The sequence below is a fragment of the Acanthopagrus latus genome, chromosome 18, assembly GCF_904848185.1.
Source record: "Acanthopagrus latus isolate v.2019 chromosome 18, fAcaLat1.1, whole genome shotgun sequence".
Lineage (NCBI taxonomy): Eukaryota > Metazoa > Chordata > Actinopteri > Spariformes > Sparidae > Acanthopagrus > Acanthopagrus latus.
The window spans coordinates 7036713-7058673 of NC_051056.1; the positions used below are offsets into that span (position 1 = coordinate 7036713).

A 21961-nucleotide genomic window follows, 5' to 3' on the forward strand; every position below is an offset into this window, starting at 1 on the left:
TCATTTTTTAAGTCGTTTATTTGTATTGAATATCAATATTCCAAAATACAACAGGCATATACAAAAAACTAAAACAAACTTCTAATTTTAAAACTGCTGAATGAATGAGCTGCTTGAAGTACAGGGACTGTTCTGAATGTCTGCAGTCTGACTTCAAATGTTTGATCCTCATTGAACTGACAGCCAGAGCTGTTTATGCCCCGTTTACACTTGGGTTTAACATGCACCTTGACAAGAAATTGGAAAAAAAAACAACAAAAAAACACTAGATTAGAGTGTTTCTGAGGGATGGGCCTCACTGATTATTATACAAAAACACAGCTTTATAAGTTTATTCAAAGATTTGGGTGCATGTCTGACATGCATGTCTATCTGAACCATAACCAGCCGGACCATCTTACAGCTGTTTGTGTTCGTAACAGGTAGCGATTACATTTATATCAAATTAGGCAATCTATAAATCACAGGGAGTTGGCGCCGAGCCGCCAGAGGACATCAGAATTCATCTCTATCCATGAGTATCACTTTTAGCCTGTTGTTGGCTTCCTCTTCTTGTTCTACACTAATATGATGCCTTTTAGTTTGGACAGTTGTTCCGTAGTTTCCAGGAGCAGCGTGGCATGCCAGGCACCACTGATTTACATTAAGTAGCCAGATTTCAACATTACGCAAATGAGGAGCAGACAACGCACCATCTCTCAAAACACAATGTGCCGCCACCAGTATGCACTGCACGGCTTTCTGAATGGGAAGCTTGAAAACTACAGACCTTGTGTCCTCTATGCATTTTGGGTGCATTCTAACCTGTACCCAAAGCTGTCCGCTTGTTATTCGTTCACCCGAGATGCATGTTAATGCCAGGTATTAACATAGACGCACACACCTCCAGCCAGACAAGCTTCATGCTCACGATTTTGCCAGCTCTAAAGTGAGATACATAGCTAATCATGTTATTGGTAAGTCAACAATGGAAAACACAGAACTGGAACAAAGTAGTGTGTGTAGTTTGATGCATAACTGAGTGGGATAATTGCTGAGGGATTGCCAGTGGTGAGTCTTTCAGTTAGTTGTTGTTCATACAAACAGAAATTTCACAATTCCTTGTCAAATAAGTATTTATGTTAGTTCATCAGCCAATGGGTGGCGAGAGCAATTCATAAAAAAAAATATATAAACCATCCTCTCCACTCCTCCATTCATTTCATCCATTTCCGCAACATTTCAAGGATCCTCATCATTGTCATCTGCGCTCCCAGTGCCTATAGTTTTGCCAGAGGATCCACTGCTATCAGCTTCACTCCTGAAACACAAAGAGGAACGAGATCATTAAAACAGGCTACTTCGATCGCAGCTCGGACAGCTCCCGGCTGGATCATCTGTTGGTAAAGTTTTGGAAGAACTGTGATTAGATTAGCACTTTTTTACACAATCTGATAACAGTATCAAAAGATTAACACCAGAAAGCCACAGAGAGGAGTGTCTGTAGACATTATCTCTAACTTATTTATCTATTGGGAAAATAATACTCAGGTTACAGGTCATGTTAGATAACTCCATCTGTCTGTCAGGATTGAATTTTCGACTTTGTCTTAAAATGACAGTGTCAACAATGTGTTGTTTTTAGTGACCTCAGGCCAATGCTAGTGCACAATCACAAGCAAAAAATGTGCACACAAAGACTCGGTGACTCTAAGAAACTGAAAAAAAAAAAAGCATTCTGCCCTCCACCACAGACACACACGCTCCACCCCCAACCAAGCCTCTCTCCGTCTCTTTCCACCAGCTGCTGTCTGACAGGCTGATGATGACTGTGTTTTTTCCCTTCCTTGTTTCAAAGTATGTTGGAGCAGATGGCCTGGAGAGGCAGTGGGGGAATGTGTTGGAGAGTCTGCTGGGGAATGTGCCAAGTGCGTGTGTGTGTGTGTGTGTGTGTGTGTGTGTGTGTGTGTGTGTGTGTGTGTGTGGTTTCAGTTCGCGTGCCTTCTCTCTGCCCTCTGCCCTTCATGGCGCCAGCTCCACTTCCCCTCCACTCTAAACATCTGGTGTCTGGGACTTTGAGAACACACACACACACACACACACACACACACACACACACACACACACACACACACACGCACGCACGCACATGCACGCCGGCATGCATACAGAGAGAAACAGAGAGCAAACTGGGGGGAAAAAAAGCCCTCATCTAGTTCACATGTGAGAGAGCAACATGACTGCACCAGTGTGAAGCTGTATGTGAGAGCTGTGCACTGGGACCGTCACAGAAATGGAACCCTCTTCAACCGAACTGACTCACTTTAAAATATTTTATTTCAACCACAAGGGCGTGGAAAGTTTTCGGTGAGCTCTTTGGGTCAGGCTCTTGTATGGTCTTGTCAAATACATTCAAGCCAAAATGTAATCAAATTCTGTCATCCCTGTTTGTAAACAAAAGTAATGTCAACATGTTTTTTTAAGAAATTACTTTTTAATGTTTTTTTTATGATGGAAAGAAAGAAAAAGATCTTTGGGGAAATATTAGGAATAGTCATCTTTGCCAACTTGAGGGGTGTGTCAGTGTTTGTTTTATCGACTGGCAGACTGCCAGAGAGTAGGTGTTAAACTGTAGGGAACAGCGAACCTTAGTGACAAAGTTAACATATTTGCGCTGTAGCCTCCCTGTCATGTGCAGACAATGTGTCCGTGGAATTGAGTAATGAGGACCAGGGGTGGAACATTACAGATTACATTTACCTTCTTTACTTCAACAGACATTTTTCATGCACCTTTACAGAGTATTTTTTTTTTTAAATCTACATTTCATGTCTCATCCTCAACAGAATGAAAATAAAAGTCACGTAATATAAGTCATAAACTGTGTGAGGAAGGAGCAGAAGAAGGGCGGCAAATCAGCATCTGTAGCACGTGTTCATGGTTAAAGGTTTTATATTTGTCACTATACAAAGCAGTATTGCACGAGGAAATGCCTTTATAGCCCTCTCCATACTGCACAAAATGGATAAACAAATGTCTAAAGATCTAAATTATGAGTATCAGTAGCAGCAATAAAGTTAAAATAGGACTTGGTTATAGAGGCAATCAGGGTGAGCAAAAGGTAGTGGGCAAATGTGCATAATCAGCAAATTCCATGTCATTTCCTTACGAGGCGTGCAAAGGATGATGTGGAATCTCACAGCCTGAGGAAAGAAGCTGCTCTGTAGTCTGGTGGTATGGAAGTGGATTACTTCTGTATCTTCTTGACAGACTCCAGCAGTGTGGACAGCGTGCAGCTGTGGTGAGTAGTGTTTTTTAGTATCCACTCACTTTTAGTTTACCAGAATTTGACTCATGTTGCCTTCCTAAGTGTGATAAAGATATACTGTTGTTCCTGAGCCTCCTCTTTTGTCCTACCGAGGTTCAGATGTGTGACATCACTGACAAGTTCTCTGCGATGTTGATTCCCAACAACCTAAAACTTTCCTCTGCTCTACCTCACCTCGACTGATGCCGTGCGTCTACGCCTCTTATTTTCTAAACTCAACAATCCAATTGATTTTGCTGCTTCTGAGCAGTATATGGTTCTCCATGGATCACTCTTCAAGATGGTTCATTTCCTTGCAAAATAATCACTGTTTGAGATCCAGCCGACGATGGTTGTGTCATCCGCAAACTTACGAAGCAGACCGGGTATTGAAGACTGCCTGGGGTCTGCTTGTGAGGCCGATATCCAGAACTCAAGCTCAGTGTGAAGTTTTCCAATCAGTTTCATGGGTGAGATTGTACTGAATGCCAAGCTGAAATCAACAAACAGCCTTTTCCCTCTCGGTGTTGTTATTTCAAGGTGTGTGAGACTGATTGGAGGGCATATGGCGTTCTGTGGATCTGCTGGTTCAGAATGAATTCTAGTGGGGTATGGAACATCTTGTTTTAGGTCTCGATTTGCCGCCATCTTTCTCACAAACAGACACGCTCCAAAAGCGTAGAATGTTCAGATTTTAAAATAGTCATTTCAGTCCTAACCATGGGGAAATATTAAATCTTACACTTCTAGAGCAAATTTATAATGACTCATATTTCCAATAACATCGCACATTTTCAGCAGCATCATTGCAATACTGCATATAAAAGTGTTAGTAAAATACTTGAAGAAGTAAGGTTCCCACAACAAAACGTGGCCATTTTCACGACTGGTTAAGATATTGATTGTGTAAAAAAAATGAGAAAGTGTCTGTGCACATGACATGACATGTTGCACCGATGGAACTGGTGCTGCGGACTTACAATACACCAAATTTACAGACCACTGTAAAGACGGAGAATGTATTAGCTTGTATCAACAGCAAATAAATACATGAGCAGGTCACTTGAGTCCCTTTCATATAGAAAGGGACTCATATATACACTACATACACTCTATATATATACACACTCCTGACATTACCCAGAGAATCAGATCAGGATACTGTCCACATTTGCTTGTTCACAAATGCAGCACACAACAGGAGATCACCCGTGTCAGATGTGTTTGCAAATGCTGGAAATCCTCCGAGTAGTTCTGTAATGATGACAGTCTTTGCATGGATATCAATATTGCATGTATTTGGATGGGCCAGGATTTTTTCCCTGCCGGTGAGGAGTGACTAATACGTGGGGAAAAAAATAGTTGATTTTCCTGAATTCAGTGTTACTTTATTAGGAATTATTTGCATTGGGATAACTGTAGATATGGCACGGCACATTTGATAGAAATGTAGTTTCTAACTGAATTTTGGCAAAAGAATATATAACAGAATATCTATAAGTCACCACAAAACAATGACAACAAAGTGTTTGAGGTGCTGAGGTGAGCAACATTCAGCACTGGGCAGCACTTTTTCAGCCATGATTAATAAGAACAAATGCCACAATCCATATGCATATGCAATTGGATGTTTGTGCATTTGTAATAATATTTTGAATGCTGGATATCACAACGCCAGAAACAAAACAAGCAACGTCCATGGTGCAGCCACAACTACAAGTGGGTGAAATTCTACATCTTTAATAAAAAGTTATTAATTAGCCTGCATTACCTGGAGCAATCCTCTAGATGCAGAAACTTTGAATGCATCCACTGTACACTTTTACACATGCTTTTAGTTTCGCCTCATCCTACTTTGGATGCATTTAAAAACTGATCTTAAAAAAGAAGAGAGAAAAAAAGTCCTCCATGATCTTTAAAACGAATAAGACTGTTGGCCTCTGTCTGTCACTCCCTGTCTACTGTACATATATGCAGTCAGGGATGAGACTGGGGACAGAGTGATGGTCATTTATTTTTTAGATGTTTTTAATTTATGATTAAAAACAAAGGTAAAATGCTTGAAGGGTCTTATCTTAGGCTATACAGATCTTTGACGTGGTTACAGCACACCCTCGCCTCAGTGTAGCGTCGTCCCTGTTTGGACATCAACGAAAGAGTGGAAACTAATCTACAGGCAAGCAGAGAAGAGTATAAGCAGCTTCGCTCTGTGCACAAAGATCCCACTGTAGGAAGAAAGCTGCAGAATGTTGGATCTATGTCCAGCAGCAGCGTGAAAGGGCCAGATGGAAGCGTCAGAGACCGAGTGGGGAAATACAGATGTTTAGCAGAACTTTGACGATGGTGAGTAAGGTCCGGGGCTAAAGAGACATTTGTGTTCACGCATACAGCTTCTCCGGCTGGACTCGGGATAAAACCAGAGTTACAGTGCATGTCTGAAAGTGGCTTTACTGAAATATGATCAAACATAGTTGTTAAAGCAACGACAGGCCTCGTTCAGTAGTTTCTTTTCATAGCGTGGTCCCAAGACACTTTTTGAGAATGCATATCATATAGAAATTAGCTTCACCTTCCTCTTCTTGCTCCGTCCCTCAGCCTGCAGGGTCCTGGTACACTGCTCCACGCACTGAGAGAAGCTCAGGCTGTGCTCTGAACTGTAGTCCACGTCTGCCAGCTGAGCCAGAGACAGGATGTAGTTGCAGGCTATACGCAGTATTGCCAGCTTGGAAAGCTTCTGCCCATAGGAGTAACATGGCACCTGAGGAAGGAAATGGAGATAGATGGACAGAGGACGTTTTTTTTTACAGTGGAGTGGCAAACTGTCATTTAGCTGGAATTGAAACACGGGTCCTCTCCCTGATCCAAAACACTGGAGAACAATTTCTCAATCTATCAATTAGAGGTGTGGAAATTTACTGATAATAAGATGCATTAAGATGCAGATGTGGAAGATTCAGCATCAGTGCAGAGACAGAACAAAATTGACAGTCTGCAGCTTATGAGAGGCAGGGATCGTCTGTGAGTGAGCGAAAAGAGTACTTTTTAAATGGACATTTCGAATTTGATGAACTTGATGGGAATTTTCACCTGAAGCTCCACCTGAAGTCAAGTCAAATCAGCCAAGATGTGAGGAGGCGCTGTCAACTTTTTCGCTACATGATAAGAATAAAATCGAGACTTTCGTACAATGAAAGTGCAACAGACAGCAGCACAGAGTCAGTAGCTGCACTTTGAGGCCACAATGAATGCATTTATTGTTTCCAAAAACCCTTTGTATGTGATTCTGTGAAATTGTAACCTGTACAGTATGAATATGCCTGACTTTGTACACAGCTGTTTCAGTGTTTTCAGTGTGGATATTGAAAATTAGGGAGTATGGCTTAGCTTTGCTTCATTGAGAAAAGTGTCATGTTGTAACTTCTGTGCTACTCAAAGAAAACTGGCTTGACCCAAGTCTTACCTGCTTCCTTAGGGCCTCAAACGCAGCACTGATGGTATGGACACGGGTCCTCTCCCGGGCATTGGCTAGCAGCCTCCTGGTCTGCTGGATGGCTTTAAGCTCTGGAAGACGCCCAGGTCCATCGTCACTCATGCCGACCCGCTTTCTAGGGGACTCCTGACAACAGTAGATGAGGGAGGCTCAGATTATAGAACTGAAAAAACGACAGCCCTGTCATGAAACTCCTCCGTCCATCCATTATATGAAGTTGCTTATCCTTTTCAGGGTCACGATCCCAGCTGACATTGGGCGACAGCGGGGTACACCCTGGATAAATCGCCAGTTCATCACAGGGCTGCCATATAGGGACAAACAATCATTCACGCTCACAGTCACAACTATGGACAATTTAGAGTAACGATTAAACTAACTTTTTTTTTTTTTTTGCACGTCTTTCGATTTGAGGGAGGAAGCCGGGGTTCCTGGAGAGAACCCATGCAAACTGCGCACAGAAAAGCCATGCCCCAGACTGCTACTGAAGCTGTCTCACTTGGTGACAAACACATTGCATTTTTTCCCATACCTTCCTAGCAATTAAAGCACCCTGTCGATTTATCAATGAAAAGCTTTAAATGTGAAGAGCAACACCAGGAGAGATTGGGTTTGCATCAGCAGGAATTTAACACAGCTCAATAATAAGTGCTCAGAAAACAGTAGAGTTAAACTAATCTTCGCATCATTAAACATTCAACTGAGAGAGTAAATACAGAGCTTTCCCTCCAGTTCACTGGCACAGGTTCGCTGTGGTCGGCTCTTCTACATAGCAAGACCACAGCTACGGTCGTGGTCAAAGGTTTACATACACTTGTAAAATGTATATCATGGCAGTCTTCACATCCAGTGATTTCCGCAGCTCTCATTTTTCTGTGATGGAATGAGTGGAACACATACTACTGTGTCACAACGAAACATTCATGAAGTTTGCTTCAAATCTCAACTCGTCAAAGGTCTTGTGACCAATGTGCTGGCTCAAAAATCTACATACAGCAACTTGAAAAATCAATTCTGGTGAAAGTTGTGCGAATCAAATTTGTTTCGTAGAACGGCCTCTTAACTTCTTCTGAGCGATTCTGATTGATAACAGATGGCTTTTCTGTGCCCATTTTAATAGGGCTTGCTTGATGCAGCCATTAGACTCAGCCACAAGCACGACAGTCTAAGGAGCTCAGCATTGATCTGAAAAGGGGCATTATTGATTTGAACAAGTCAGAAACATCACTTGGAGCCATTTCAAAGCAGTTGCAGGTCCCTAAATCAACTGTACAAACAACTGTTTGAAAATATTAAGTGTTGCTGCTGAGAGAAAACTGGTCAGGATGGTCAAGAGTCAACCAAAAACCACCAAAAACAAGAGGCTGCCAAGCTGCTGATCACATGAACAGAGAAAAAACCTTCTGGAGGTCAGATGAAACAAAGATTGAGCTGTCTGTCCACAATGAGCAGCAATATGTTTGGAGGAGAGAAGGTGAGGCCTTTAACCCCAAGAACACCAACCCGACTGTCAAGCATGGTGGTGGTGGTGATAGTGTTATGCTGTGGGGCTGATTTCCTCTCTGAGTGGATCCTATGCTCTAAAGGAAGCAAATGGAACAATGAAGAAGGAGGATTATCTCCAAATTCTTCAGGAAAACCTAAAATCATCAGCAGAAGATTGGGTCTTGGGTGCAGTTGCATGCTCCAACAGGAAAATGATCCCAAGCACACATCAAAAGTGGTTAAGAAGTGGCTAAATCAGGCAAGAGTTGAGGTTTTTTGGACTTGAACCCCATCGAGAACATGTCGACTGTGCTGAAGAAACAAGTCTGTGCCAGAAACCAAACTAATTTAGTTGAACTTCACCGAGTGGTTAAAGATTCAGTCAGAGAACCACCAGAAGCTTGTGGATGGCTATCAAAAGCACCTGGTCCAGAAGATTTGGTCACATTTTCAGAAAACCTATAATAAATCAATAATTAAACAAAACTTCATGGATGTTTTTTAAGACTGCCATGATATGCATGTGCTTTCAAGTGTATGTAAACTTTTGACCATGCCTGTAGACTTTTGGACTCAGTAGAAGATGAAATAACTTGTTGAACCAGATTAATATGCAGTGAGTTCAGAGGTGAAACCAGGAAAAGAAGAGGCTTCATACTGTCTGAAGCAGGATAACAAACAAAACAAGAAAATATTAGATGGAAATGGAGGACGATAAGATTCACAGAAACAGTAATAATGTATTGCATTGATGAATAACTAATTGTACAACTGATATTAAGAAATTTTGGTCAGAAATTAATTCATTAATCCATAAATTAACAGACTAAATCACAAAGTTATTAATTCTTTAAAGGGAAAAGACATTTAAAATATTGACGCATCAATGAATGATTCAAACTAAAAGGGATTAATATTTACAAATACATTCATTCATTCAGAAATAAATGGTGGAATTTTAAAGTGTATTCCAGTTCATCAAGAGACAAATTCAATTAAGAATACAGATTTAAATCAGGCATTTATATGGATGATTTATTTTTCTATTTTCATTTCCATTTCCACAGTGTGTTCCTTATCTTATCAGCTATTTGATTTGTCTTTTCATCAAGCTTTTCCTTTTAGCCTCTCCGTTTAACTTTTCCATGAAATTTTTGGGCTTTGTGCTGAGAAAGAGTTCAGCAATGCAAATTAGGGAGAAAAGACATAGAAGTATTATTTTGTTGTTTTAGGGAAGATGTAGAGATAACACCACACAGTTGATGTTGGCAATGAAGTAATTCTAATGTCCATCACTTCTGTTAACAATCTGCAGAAGGTAAATATAATGTATATATAACATAATGTCTGCACGTTTAATACTGTACTAATAAAAGATTCCAGAGATGGCAGTTCATGAATTGATTGTGTTGGACATAATAAATGATACTTTATCCATTATTAGATTGTAAAAATGTATCAGCAGGCTAATTGATTCATCATTTCAACTCTAATTTCAATACATAGATATCTGAAAGGTAAATCTCAGAGCAGGTTACATTCCACACATTCACCTTCGGTGACTGGACCCGGGGCTCCGCATGCTCCTGACCCTGGGCGGTCTGGGAGGTCCTGGGGACAGGCAGAGTTGCAGTCTGGCTTGACAGAGAGGGCTCCAGGGAAAAAGCCTGGTGGCTCGGTGAGTGCCCGTGGCTGCTGGTGATTGATGCCGACAGAGGGAAAGTGGAGCCAAGGCCCAGTTTGAGTCTGTTGGACAGAGGCTGGGAGATGGCTGTGGGCCAGTGTGAGATCTCCAAGTTAGAGAAAGGAGAGGCAGGTAACTGGGACAGTTTGGTAGTGATGGCAGGCACGTTAATGCCAATTCTCATGTCTATGGCACCACTCTGAGCTGGAGTCATGTTGCCTTCTGGTAATCCCAAGAGAATCCCTGTAGAACTGGCCATCGCCTCCTGTGACATCATCAGCTGCCTCTGTAGTGGACCCAACCTGACATGACCTGCCTCAGTCTGGATGTCATCGACAGAGTCCACATCAGACATGTCCCCTGGGTAGGTTTTCATCCTTTCAGGCTCAGGTTCACTGAAAAGCCTTTTAGGCTCCCGGGACTTTCTCTTGAGCTTCTTATTAGTGCTTGGCACAGTGATCTGTACTGGGTCTTTATTGGCAGATCTATTCCAGGTATTATTCAGTGGATGAAGGTTCTTCATTTTCCAACGATTACTGTGCCTAAAAAAACTGAAGTGAAATTCCTCTGGACAACAAATCTACTTTCAACTACACAAAAGCAAATGAAACTGAACTCAGTTCAGCCTTCAAAACTGTCGGAAAAAATGATTCAATTCCACAAAGATTTTGAATGTCATCTTTTCTAAACTTCACCTGCTGGAAAAATGGTTTCCACTGCTGTGCAGAAGTCAAAGGGGACATTGAAACACTTTTGGTCCTGGTTCAAGTGAAACTCAGAAAGTACACGTAACTTAATCGGAGTTTTTTGTTCAGTGACACAAAATCTAAACACTGGCCAAAAAACAAAACAAAACAAACAAAAAACCCTTCCCTAACAAACTTTCAGATGCCAACTGTGGAACACAGCATACTAGCAGACTGCTAGACTGTAGAGGTTTCTGTTGGTGTGAGCAGTCCAGGCCTGCGCCTCACAATCGGGGTTACAGTTGAGCTGTCTGAGCGTGGCTCCAGTCAGTCTGCATAGCAGCACTGAGAATAACCCACACTGATACACACACTGAGCGCAGATATGCTGCAGCAGAGCTGCAGCTACTGGACGGAATAATGGGAACAGCACATGAACGGGACGGCGGCTCCTCAGGAGCAAACTCAGTGTCAAATGCAGTCACAGTGACAGGGTGACGAGAAGCCGTCAAACAGCGATGACAGTCTTCACAGCAGCCAGAGGAGACATATCCTGGCTGCACTATTTGCAGACGTGCACAAAAAAAAAACAAAACAACAACTTACTTGTCGCGGGGAACAGTAATGACTGTTAACCACATTCCACACGCAGACCAGTTGCACCTACCCACAGAGTAACATCTGCAAGTTTCTAACCTCCACCACGCCGCTGTCACAGAGTGTCACAGCAGCAGGTCAGGGTTCGGCTGACAGCTTAATGGGAAGTCCTGGCGCTGGCCTCTAACACTCCGGGATGGTCATGTCCCGAACACGCAGCTCCGGGACATCCCTCACTGAGAGTCCGCTCAGGTAACGGCGCCGTACAGCGGAATGTCTGTCTGGCACTCGGGCTCCGCGGGACTCACTGGCCACAGTACGCTTCTTGTTACCCAGCTGTTAATCACGGTTAATTAGTCCACCGTATCCTTTTCTTTTTTGTGTGTTTGTTTCTAAGTTGACGCCAGCCTCGCGGCGCTGCTCGGTGTCTCCGGGCTCCCGCTTCTCTGCTTATCTGGAGACACAAAAGCGCGTGCAGCGTTCAGCCTGCCGGCGGAATACAGAGCAGATGTCTGAGTGGGCTCACAGCGCTGAGTCCCGCTCCTCTAACTCTGCTGGCGTCTGCCTGGCTGGAGCACTCTCGAGCCTCCCAAACACACACACACACACACACACACACACACACACACACACACACACACACACACACACACAGTGAGGCGGGGGGGACTCTGCGAATGTTGCATAAAGGGCAGGGTTCGTTCTATGTGATAGTTATTTAGGAAATATTGAGGTTGCACAGGACAGGGGGTCAAGCAAAACATCTTCATGTTTTCCATGAAAACTCACTTTTGTCCATTAGATGAGTTGCCAAAAGAATAGAAAATACTGACAAAGGCAGTGACAAGGTTAGAAATCATGATGACTAGTTGAAATCCTTCAAACATTGCTTTCATCAAAGAATCCTCCATATGCAGCGGTTGGCAACCTTGCAGATTTGTAGCATCCTAACTGAGGTAATGTGAAGAAATGTCCTCTGTGTGCCTCCTGAAGCACCTCCCACTGGGTGGACATTGATGGGCACTTCTGGACAGCTGCTCCCACAATGCCTCAACAGGGTTGAGATATGGTGACTGCTACTTCATTTATGGTATACCAACCTTATAAGTTTGCGCTTAGTCTAGAGCAGTGTTGTGCATGAATATATCAAAAGGGTTCCTGTAGAAAGCCAATTTGTCAGTTATGTATATGACACCAGGCTTTTATCTAGCTTTTGCATATCTACATCTGTATGTATTGCTGTGATAGCAGTGCAGAATCATTAATGAAAAGATCATTTGACCAAGTTTGGAAAACAATTTTAATCTTACAAAACAGACACCAAGGCTAGGTAACGGAAATATAAATACTTGAGAAAATACACACGTTCGAAAATGTTGATAGTGACTATAGGGAACATCGCACCCCTCACAACAAAATGGAGACCTGCTGAAGTAAGCCGACCTGCTCATTTAAATAAATGGCCACTGGTTTGAGTTTGGGCCCAGCAGTGTGGCAGCTGTCTTTATCAAGAAGCTAGCGTTGGTGAACAACAAACAAGAAACATATTTACGAGTGGTCTGGTTTGAGTACTGCCACCTTGTAGCTTACTTATGCACACGTAGTTGCAGTGTTACTTAATAGTTAGCAAGCAAATAACAGTCTGTATGCTTTTCGACCCAGATGGTTTCTTACTGTAGTATAGTTTGCTGATTAGGAACTCTTGACTTTGAATGCCCCTGTAAGAAGATGAAACAAACCCATGGAAGAAATGTACTTTGTTTTATCCTTTTGTACATCTGAGTCCTGTGGAAGTTTTTTCCTCTTCAAGTGAACATACAAGTCAAGCCTCTTCACAGTGGGTGTTGGACTTTGACAGGATTGTCACCCATCTCTGATGTTGTTTGTGATTTTCATGGACAGGATCTCAAGGCGCAGCCTTTGGGAAGGAAGTGTCCGGTCTGGGAACCTCACTGCTCTTTGCAGATGACGTGGTTTTGTTGGCTTCTTCGGCCCGTGACCTCCAGCAGGTTTGCAGTTGAGTGTGAAGCAATCGGGATGAGGGTCAGCACCTCTAAGTCTGAGGCCATGGTTCCCTGCCGAAAAATGGTGGATTGCCCCCTCCGGTTGGCGGGAATCCCCAAGCAAAGGAGTTCAAGTGTCTTGGGTTCTTGTCCATGAGTAATGGGAAAACAGAGCAGAAGAAGAACAGGAGGTTTGGTGCGGCATCTGCAGTACTGCAAGTGCTGCACCGGACCAACATGGTGAGAGAAAGCTGAACCAGGAGGAGACAGAATCAATTTACCAGTCTATCTATGCTCTGACCCTCTGCTAACCTATGGCCAAAAGCTGTGGGTAGTGACTGAAAGAGCGAGATCACAGATCCAAGTGGCCAAAATTAGTTTCCTCTGCAGGGTGGCCTGGCTCAGCCTTAGTGAGAGGGTGAGGGGTTTAGTCATCCACAAGGAGCTCGGAGTACAGCCGCTACTCCTTTGTGTTGAAAGGTGCCTCCCTTGGGAGTTGTACAGGGAACGGCCCACTAGGAGGAGACCCCAGGGCAGACCCAGAACTCACTGGAGGGACTACATATCCTATCTGGCCTGGGAGCGCCTCAGGATCCTCAGGAGCAGTTTAGGGTTGCCGCCTGAGGACACTTCGACATGCAGACCAGGAATTGAACCAGCGACCTTTCAATAACAAGACGCTAGCTGTACCCCTGAGCCCCAGTGGCCCCACTAGTTTCTTTTAAAGCCCTACATGATCTTGCTCCACTTTACATCGCAGAGGTACTTACTCCATATTCTGCTCCAAGACTCCTGCAATCAAAGAACCAAATCCTGCTAACAATACCACTGTCCAGACTGAAAACAAAGGGGCATCATGTTTTCATGGTTCTCGCTCCAACACTGTGGAACAAACCTCCACAACAAATCAGAGCAGCTGAGTCAGTGCAACAATCTAAAAAGGTTGTAAAAACACACCTGCACGATGTATTTTCAAAGTCTTAATCTTTCTTTTTTAACAAGAGGGCCAGACAATGGCATCAATGCCTTTGTCATCCAGGAACTACCTACACATTCTGCTCACATGAGGCTCGGCCTTGTCCTGCACCAGGAGGAACCCATGGCCTACTGCGCCAGCGTAAATCTGACAATCACTCTGAGGATTTCATCCCAGTACCTAACAGCAGTCAGGGTACTCTTTGCTATGACATGGAGGTCCATGCAACCCTCCAAGGAAATGCCTCCCCAGACCATCACTGACCCACCGCCAAACCAGTCATGTTGGATGATGTCAAGGGCAGTATTACCTTCACCATGACATCTCCAGACTCTTTCATGCCTGTCACATGTCCAATGGCGGACCTGCCAATTCTGGTGTCCCACGCAAATGCCAGTTGAACTGCATGGTGCTGGGCTGTGAGCTCAGGTCCAACTAGAGCATGTTGGGCCGTCACGCCACCCTCGTGGAGTCGGTTTCTGACAGTTTGATCAGAAATATGCAAACCAGTATTCACTTAGTCCTTTTGAGCTGTGTATTTTTAGTGGTCCTTATCATCCATGTCCCTCATAGGGGATAATATAGAGGCCAATATAATCAGAATTCACAACTTTAGATATAAGATTGATTTATTTGATGTGATTAATTTCCCTCCTAATAAATTAATCAGTTGATTAATTAATCAATGGAGGTGGTGCCCCTTCTGATGAGTCTGGTGAGAACGTTACACATAGGAGGACAGAGGAAAGGAGGACATTTTACGAAGTGAAAATATGATGTCCTTTCCTCCGAAGTGTTGGCCAATAAAAGACTTCTGTGACGACTGCTCTCATGTGTCCAATGGTGTGTTTTCATTCACCGCTCCTCAGTGATCCAGTCTTGTTCCTCACAGTCCAAATAATCACGGAGTGAGGAAATGTCAAACATAGAGAAAATATTTGGAATGTTCAATAAAATTATTTTTCTTTAGGAATAAAGGGAAATTCCTTTCAATATCATACATACATATTATGCTGCTAAGCACAATCTTCTCCATATATCCATAAAGTCTAATTAAGCCACTTAGCTAAACCTGTCTTTTTAGCTTTTATAAAAAGGAAACAGTAAATTAAAACCATTTGATTAAAAAAAAAAAAAAAAAGAAAACTGCAAAAAGGTCATTTGTGCTCCACATTTTATTTATTTGAAAACTTACCCTGGCTCTGCTCTTAACATGTCTTTATGTGTATTAATGGCTTCATATATATTGCTTTTGTCAATAAAAACATGACTGTCACCTCAACACCTGGCTCTCTTCTCTTTAGTCTGTCCTGCCCACTGCGTTTTTAATGGATCATATAATAAACTTGAATCTTTTCTATAATCATGACTGAACTGAAATAATTCCACACACACGCAGCCCAGGTGTACACATCTTAACAGAAAATATTTATCAAACATTTTCACATTCCTACACAGTGAGTACCTTTATCCATCCAATGGAATCACCAACGCCCCCTTGTGGCCATGCTTACATAGTGCAACTTTGTGCAAGCTTCCTCAGCAAATTAACACCAATAAAAGCAGAACTGCATTTATGTCTTCAACATGTAATGCCTCAGCATATATCCACATTCCAACTGCTGTACCATAATCGAGATCCTGTTTAGCAAAACGGCATACACTGTCTAAAGAGCAAAGAAAACACAAGTGCTGCTCTTGTAGGTGTGCAGTAACTTCTTAACGTCAACTTTCCAACCAGACTTTCAATCAATGATACTATCTCTGAACACAATTTCAGTTTTGCATTTTGTTAATGTACAACATTTATTAACTTCTTAAATACTGAACAGATGGATATAATAAAGAAAAAGGTAGTGCAAAAGTTAAATTAACAGCTATAACTTTACCTAGTCTCAATCTGCAGTTCGACTCTCCTGCTGCCTGCATGTTGCTGTGGTTTAGTCGTCAATTAAGTCAAATTAAATCCTTTTCTTTTGCTGCCACCATTACAAACTGATAGAGATGAATCATAGTTGTCAAAAATGAATGTTTTATCTTCGTAGTACTTTCATTTGTTCACAGCAATCACGCTAATGTCTCAATTTTCAATAAAGGTGATTTGTTGATGAGAAGATTCGACACAGTATCTTCTGCCTTTATGAAGGAGAGGAGTTTCGCTGTTTGCAATAAGATGAAAGTGAACGTTCCTCTGCCTGCTCTTTTTTCCCCATTTAATGTGGTTTTAAAAGGAACTCCCTGAGATTCCTGCACATCCATGACAGAAACTCAGACTGATGGTTTGATTCTTCTGACTGACCAGGTTTTGTGGCTGTGTACAGACTGAGCTTGACTGACATTATCCTCACTGTCATGTTATGTTTCAACTGCAATCACCACACATACAAATGCAACATTTTTGTTTTTGCTTCGATTTTTCAGCAGCATAGGTAAAAGATGTACAGCTTCTTCCAACAAAAAAATAATTATTTCTCTCATAATTTTGGCACAAATTTATCAAAATCTGTGTTTGCGAGCACTTCTTCTTGGCAGGATCTGGCAAAACCACAGCCATCAACATTTCAAAGACTAAGGTAATATTTGTTGACTTTAGAGGGAAGAGGCCCAAAGCAGATCAAGTTACCATTCAGGCACTGAGGAGAAACTCCAGTTACAGATACCTACAAATACGGGACAAGGGAGACTGTACATCTTAGGGCTGAGATGATTTAACATCTGTAAGCCTCTCTCACCTTCTATCAAACTGTGGTGGCTAGTGCTCTGTTCGCTGGCATGGTGTGCTGGGGGAAAGGTGCTTACAAAGCAGACAGGAAAAGAGTTTTAAAAATTCAATCTTGGGGATTGAATAGGACAAAATTCAGCCGGTGGCTGAGGTGAGAATGCCCTCAAAGCTTACCTCTATAATAAACAATGACACACACCCACTTCCTGCCCTGGAGGTACTTCGGCAGAACACCTTCATTGACAGGTTGATGTTGACGTTTTTTCATTCTGATTATCAGGTAAAACCCCAAAACAAGGAAAGTTCCCAAAATGTCACACTGATCATGCCATTTGACATGCCATTGAGGTTTAAAGGGGTAATCTGTAGAAAATGGCCAGACATATATCTCCCAGAATAGCAGAATAGACAGGTATGTAACCAAATTCAGCCCAGTGTCCTGTCCACTCCTTCTCCTCCAGGGGCTTCTTGCTGAATGATGCTGTTTATTTAGATCTGCCTACTGGCTGGAATTTACTTAATAGTGAATATATTTGTACTCTTTTACGATTTTTAGAATGCTGCTGAACCGGACTGCTACAAACACAGTTGTGCTGTTTTCTTTTTTATACAATGACAGTAAAGTGTCTTTTCTTAAACACACACTTCCACATTATGTCCAGAGGGAAAAGTCAGTTTGGATCTCTATATGGGTTTTCTCAACGGACTATACAAATGTCCAGTATACAGAATTTCGCTCTACAGGTGGGGCAGGGGACTCTGCTGGACAGCCAGGTCTCAGGTCTTTGCTGGTCTTGGCGACTTGCAAACCACCGACCCAGACAGGAGAGACACCACATGGGTCTGCAGTAACACTGCTGGCACTCCGACTCGTTATCAGCTCCTATGACACACATTAGTCACAGAGTCAAAGTCAAATTCTCACACACACACACACACACACACACACACACACACACACACACTCACACTCACACTCACACTCACACTCACACTTACCTTCTGTTTGGCAGAGTCTGACCAGCTTGGTGTTTGCAAGAACCTGCATACAGCCAATACAGGGTTCAATCTCCTGTGGTTGGAGAGGAAACATTCTTCAGATTGATTTTCACTTGATCAGATGGACAGGGTTTTTCAGTTTACCACAGCAGTTACATAAACACACGGTAGTGTACCTGTCCACTGGGGAGAGTGTACGGCTGATTGAGGTCCACCTGAGCTCTGAATGTTTCCAGGAAGAGTTCACTAATAGTTTGGTGGATCACTACATTGGCAGAGTTTCTGATGGGAGCGTGGAGTTTCTCTCGGAGCTCTGCATACTCTGTAGAGTTGAGCCTGGAAACAGTGGAAACGTGTGTTGGCCTTTTTGGTCATGGCATATGCCGTTTTGTCCTGGCAGCTCAATTGTCCAAACAGACAGACACACAGAAACACAAACACACACTCGTACCTGATATCAAAGGGTCTGATGGCGGGGTTGATGCTGTCCACTCTCAGGGTCAAGATCTGTGCGGGATGGGCCAAGTCTGGACTCAGCTGGTGTTGTCTGGACTCTGTCACTGTCACATGACACTCACTCTGTAAGGCCATGTATACGTGATAGGTGGTCACCTAGAAACAGACATGATGGGACAATCCTGATGAAGGCAAGATCCTCAAAAAGGTTTAGCATGGTTTTCTGGAGAGTTTTACCACATATTGTTTTAATATATGTGTATTCTTTACATGTGTGTATATATACACACACACACACACACACACACACACACACACACTGTCTACATCAAATTATGAACTATTTAAGCCTACTTGTTAATTCGGCAAATGTTACACATGCAGATATTTGTTTTGTAAGTTATTATTTTACATTGTAATATGGTCGACTGACCAGGCTTAATTTTAAGCTGTGTAAAAAATAAAATCACTTATTTCACTACACAACATGAACACACATAAGCACACTCACTCACCTTCAACACCCAACTGTCAGTAACAATAACTCTGGCTCCAGGTGCCCCTGTAGCAAACTTATCTATGCGTCTGAACTCATTGTTGACGCTGGTTGCCACAGAGCCCCAACTAGCGTGAGGAGGCCGTACGTGGGCCTGCAGGGCCCGGCTGATCGGATGGTTGTGCCAGTGATGGCTGGACCAGTAGATGATGAGCGTCCAGCTGGCCAACTGCAGGCAGAGAGAGAAGAAGAGAAACGCTCTCCAGTTGTCACTCACCTGATGAAAGAAGGATAAATGCCAATAAGTCAAAGACTATTTATTGCTGAAGCAGAAATGTTCAAAAATGTGCCTTGTGTCCCAAAGTTTTGTTTGGATGGTAATGTCAATTGAGTATTACTGTGTATTTAAATCAGCAAAAGACTTCAATGCATCAACAGTATGTACACAGAGGCTGTCTCGCCTCTGCTGGATCTCTGATACTACCTACAGAGGCGAATCAGAGCCACAGTGAAACTGTCCCTCATCTCTACATCTGTAACTTTCACACAGACAGCGAGGCACAGTATAGCTGTGTGATTCCCGCACTGAGAGGGCAGTGTGAATGGGGCTATAGTATCAGAGATACATTGACGATGCACACACTTAGCTCTGGCTCAACAAATTCTGAACGCATGTTCTGGAGCTGAAAACTGTTTGTTAAGCCTGCTTTTTTGGACAACGGCCCCTGAGCGTCTCATCAGTAGCGTCAGCTGCAACGACTGCATTTGGAGACAAACTACTTCTGGCAATGGACTAAACCTAGTGCACCCCTCACATGGGGGGGGGGGTGAGGAGCTGAGAGGTTTGGGGACAAGAAGTAGTCAAACTATTTATTCAGCCATCAAAATATGTAAGAAAAAAACAAACAATAACTTTAGTTTCCAAACTAAAATGGAGTCCTTTTGGTTTTTATGCCTTATCTTGAATGTGTGAAATAATATAGCAATAGTTTCTAATGTTATTAGATGGAGACCTCTCCTGACTGTTAAGCATAGCGCCAAATAATATGTTTGTTTATAGACATGACGGCTCATTCTCTGCTCTCCTCCTCCTCCTCCTCTCCCTTCCTTCAGTGAAAAAAGTCAGTGGTGCTCAAGTGATGTACATGTAGGGAGACGCTCTACCTATAAAGCTGACAATGTAATATTTTTTCTTAGGGCCTTCCCCTTGTTGTAGCCTTGGGAGCTTAGTTCCATTACTACCCTTACTCTTACTACTGTGCCTTGAATCTTGTGTGTGGACACTCTCCTTTGCCAAATGAGACATTCTGCGCCCGTCTAAATCTAGGATAGAATGTTCACAAAGCCATCTCTAAAAACAAATTGAATCACAATTTATGGTCAGACAGAGACAGGCCAACCTGCAGGATGTATCCCAGGTTTTTCTCTGGAGCAGCGATACACATCCCTATGTAGTAACCTAGAGAGATGAAAAAACAATATTGGACATAAGCAAAGCACATGGTTATACAGCACCCTGCCCCATGCACACACATTTAAAACAAACAAACAAAAAGGTATAAAGCAGCCTGTGAGGACAGAGTCTGTGGGGGTGGAGTGCTGACTCTGGGCTCTAGGTTGGGGTGTTTACATCCATTCTAACCCTGTAAATGTCCTCCTACACGTCCCAAAACACAGGACAACAAAACTCCCACACTGTCCGCTCTCTAACATTTAAGTTACGGGTAAGTTTTGTAACCAAAGTTTGGTAATAACCGTCAAAAAAAATGTGAACATGTTACTGAAGTTTAAAGGTTAAACTCCCGCCACAGCCCCCCGCAAGTTATTTGACGATAGCTTATCAAACACTGCTGACGTGCTGCAGGTGAGCTGTGTGCAGTGACGCTCACTAGCTTGTTCGGTATCTGTTGGTAGTCTGACAGTTCTGGCTCGGTTCTATCCACGTCGTTATATCGGTGGGACCGTCCGTTTTACCTAAAGGCAGAGCAGAGTGCACCAGTACGGTAATGCTGGTCCTCTTGATGTGGTACTGGGTGAATCCCACATCCTCGCTGCCGAGCGAGGACGAGAACAGGTTCTGAACGGTCAGACCGGCCGAACGGAACTCGTTCGGCGTGAACACGAAGCAGAAAGCGAACACAATGTAGGCAAAAGTAAAAGTTAACTCAGGGCTTTCCATTCTCGGTGTACGTTCACTAAAGTTACTTCCGTACACACGTCGAGGTAGTGTCTCTTCTTCTTCTTCGTCTTCTTCCGCCCGCGGATTTCAATCAGTAGCTTTACCGCCGCCAACTGTACCGGAGTATGACGACATCTGTTTTTTTGTGTGTTTGTTTTGTTTTTTTGTTTTTTTGTTGAACACTTCTTCAGAGTATTTACGGTACGGAGCCCTGGAGGGGACATGTTGTGCGTGTGGTTTTGTTTTGTTTTGTTTAACGCGTTTGTTTTCCAGACTTCTCTCGTTTATATCGATATTGTGTCTGAAGCGTCAGAGTGAAACCCTACAGACAGCTGCTGCAGGTGTTTCTCTTCTCTCCACTCAACAGTTCAGACATGAAACACTGGACTTTTCCCATGATGGCAAGAATTTTGATTTGAGGTTTTTTTGTATGTTTAAATGTAACTAGATGATTTTATTTAACCTATTAAATGATAACCATTATAACATTTACCATTATAACATTAGGCACAGGTATTTAAGGATCTTTTGCAGACAGCATTTCACAAAGTTTTGTTTAAGTTTCTTTTAATGCAACAAGTCCTAAAATTGATCAAGTACAACATAGACTGCGAACTGATTGTCTTAAGAAATGCATTACACGTTCACCAACTTCATTATTACACGATAAAACTTTCAGGTGTCAAATGTTAAAATGAGTTGGAAAAGTTCCACAAGATTGAGAATGTTTGAAGAAAAATAACTTTTATCAAATAAGAAAAAGAGGGATTTTCACAAAACACACAGGAGTTTGATTGAAACGTTTTTGTTTTTTTTATTTTTTTATTTTAGCATTGTATAAAACAATCATATTTTATGTTTGAACACAAAGTTTGAAAAATAAAACATTCATTTGGTTCAAG

At 42.6% G+C, this 21961-nt stretch overlaps 2 protein-coding genes across 5 annotated transcripts; both read right to left on the reverse strand.

Annotated features, from left to right (window-relative positions):
* Positions 1 to 11817, reverse strand: atoh8 (atonal bHLH transcription factor 8). Of its 2 annotated transcripts, XM_037077930.1 has the most exons (4): positions 9815 to 11817; positions 6747 to 6902; positions 5856 to 6044; positions 1 to 1300 (listed from the first exon to the last, which is right to left on the reverse strand). In XM_037077930.1, exons 1-4 carry the CDS (start codon positions 10466 to 10468, stop codon positions 1295 to 1297), a joined length of 1005 nt encoding a protein of 334 aa, XP_036933825.1. In that variant the 5' UTR covers positions 10469 to 11817; the 3' UTR covers positions 1 to 1294. The 2 variants fall into 2 exon arrangements, with proteins under 2 accessions (XP_036933825.1, XP_036933824.1); XM_037077929.1 differs by lacking the exon at positions 1 to 1300 and having other exon boundaries at positions 5835 to 6044.
* Positions 11818 to 15364: 3547 nt separating this feature from the next.
* Positions 15365 to 21298, reverse strand: tmem129 (transmembrane protein 129, E3 ubiquitin protein ligase). Of its 3 annotated transcripts, none has more exons than XM_037077738.1 (7): positions 21094 to 21298; positions 20281 to 20339; positions 18900 to 19157; positions 18380 to 18540; positions 18105 to 18264; positions 17929 to 18001; positions 15365 to 17812 (listed from the first exon to the last, which is right to left on the reverse strand). In XM_037077738.1, the coding sequence occupies exons 1-7, from the start codon at positions 21281 to 21283 to the stop codon at positions 17628 to 17630; spliced, it is 1086 nt and encodes a 361-aa protein (XP_036933633.1). In that variant the 5' UTR covers positions 21284 to 21298; the 3' UTR covers positions 15365 to 17627. The 3 variants fall into 3 exon arrangements, with proteins under 3 accessions (XP_036933633.1, XP_036933632.1, XP_036933635.1); XM_037077737.1 differs by having other exon boundaries at positions 20855 to 21196; XM_037077740.1 differs by lacking the exon at positions 21094 to 21298 and adding an exon at positions 20770 to 20821.
* Between the last annotated feature and the right edge of the window lie 663 nt (positions 21299 to 21961).

Excerpts from the sequence above, each read along its gene's own strand:
- atoh8 (XM_037077929.1), bottom strand. The coding sequence starts at position 10,468 with ATGAAGAACCTTCATCCACTGAATAATACCTGGAATAGATCTGCCAAT. Across the intron at positions 6,903-9,814 it reads CCCGGGTCCAGTCACCGAAG|GAGTCCCCTAGAAAGCGGGT; the intron begins GTGAATGTGTGG and ends TACTGTTGTCAG. Across the intron at positions 6,045-6,746 it reads TTGAGGCCCTAAGGAAGCAG|GTGCCATGTTACTCCTATGG; the intron begins GTAAGACTTGGG and ends TTCCTTCCTCAG.
- tmem129 (XM_037077737.1), bottom strand. The coding sequence starts at position 21,059 with ATGGAAAGCCCTGAGTTAACTTTTACTTTTGCCTACATTGTGTTCGCT. Across the intron at positions 20,340-20,854 it reads GCACTCTGCTCTGCCTTTAG|GTTACTACATAGGGATGTGT; the intron begins GTAAAACGGACG and ends TCATCTCTCTAG. Across the intron at positions 18,265-18,379 it reads ATCAGACCCTTTGATATCAG|GCTCAACTCTACAGAGTATG; the intron begins GTACGAGTGTGT and ends CACTGTTTCCAG.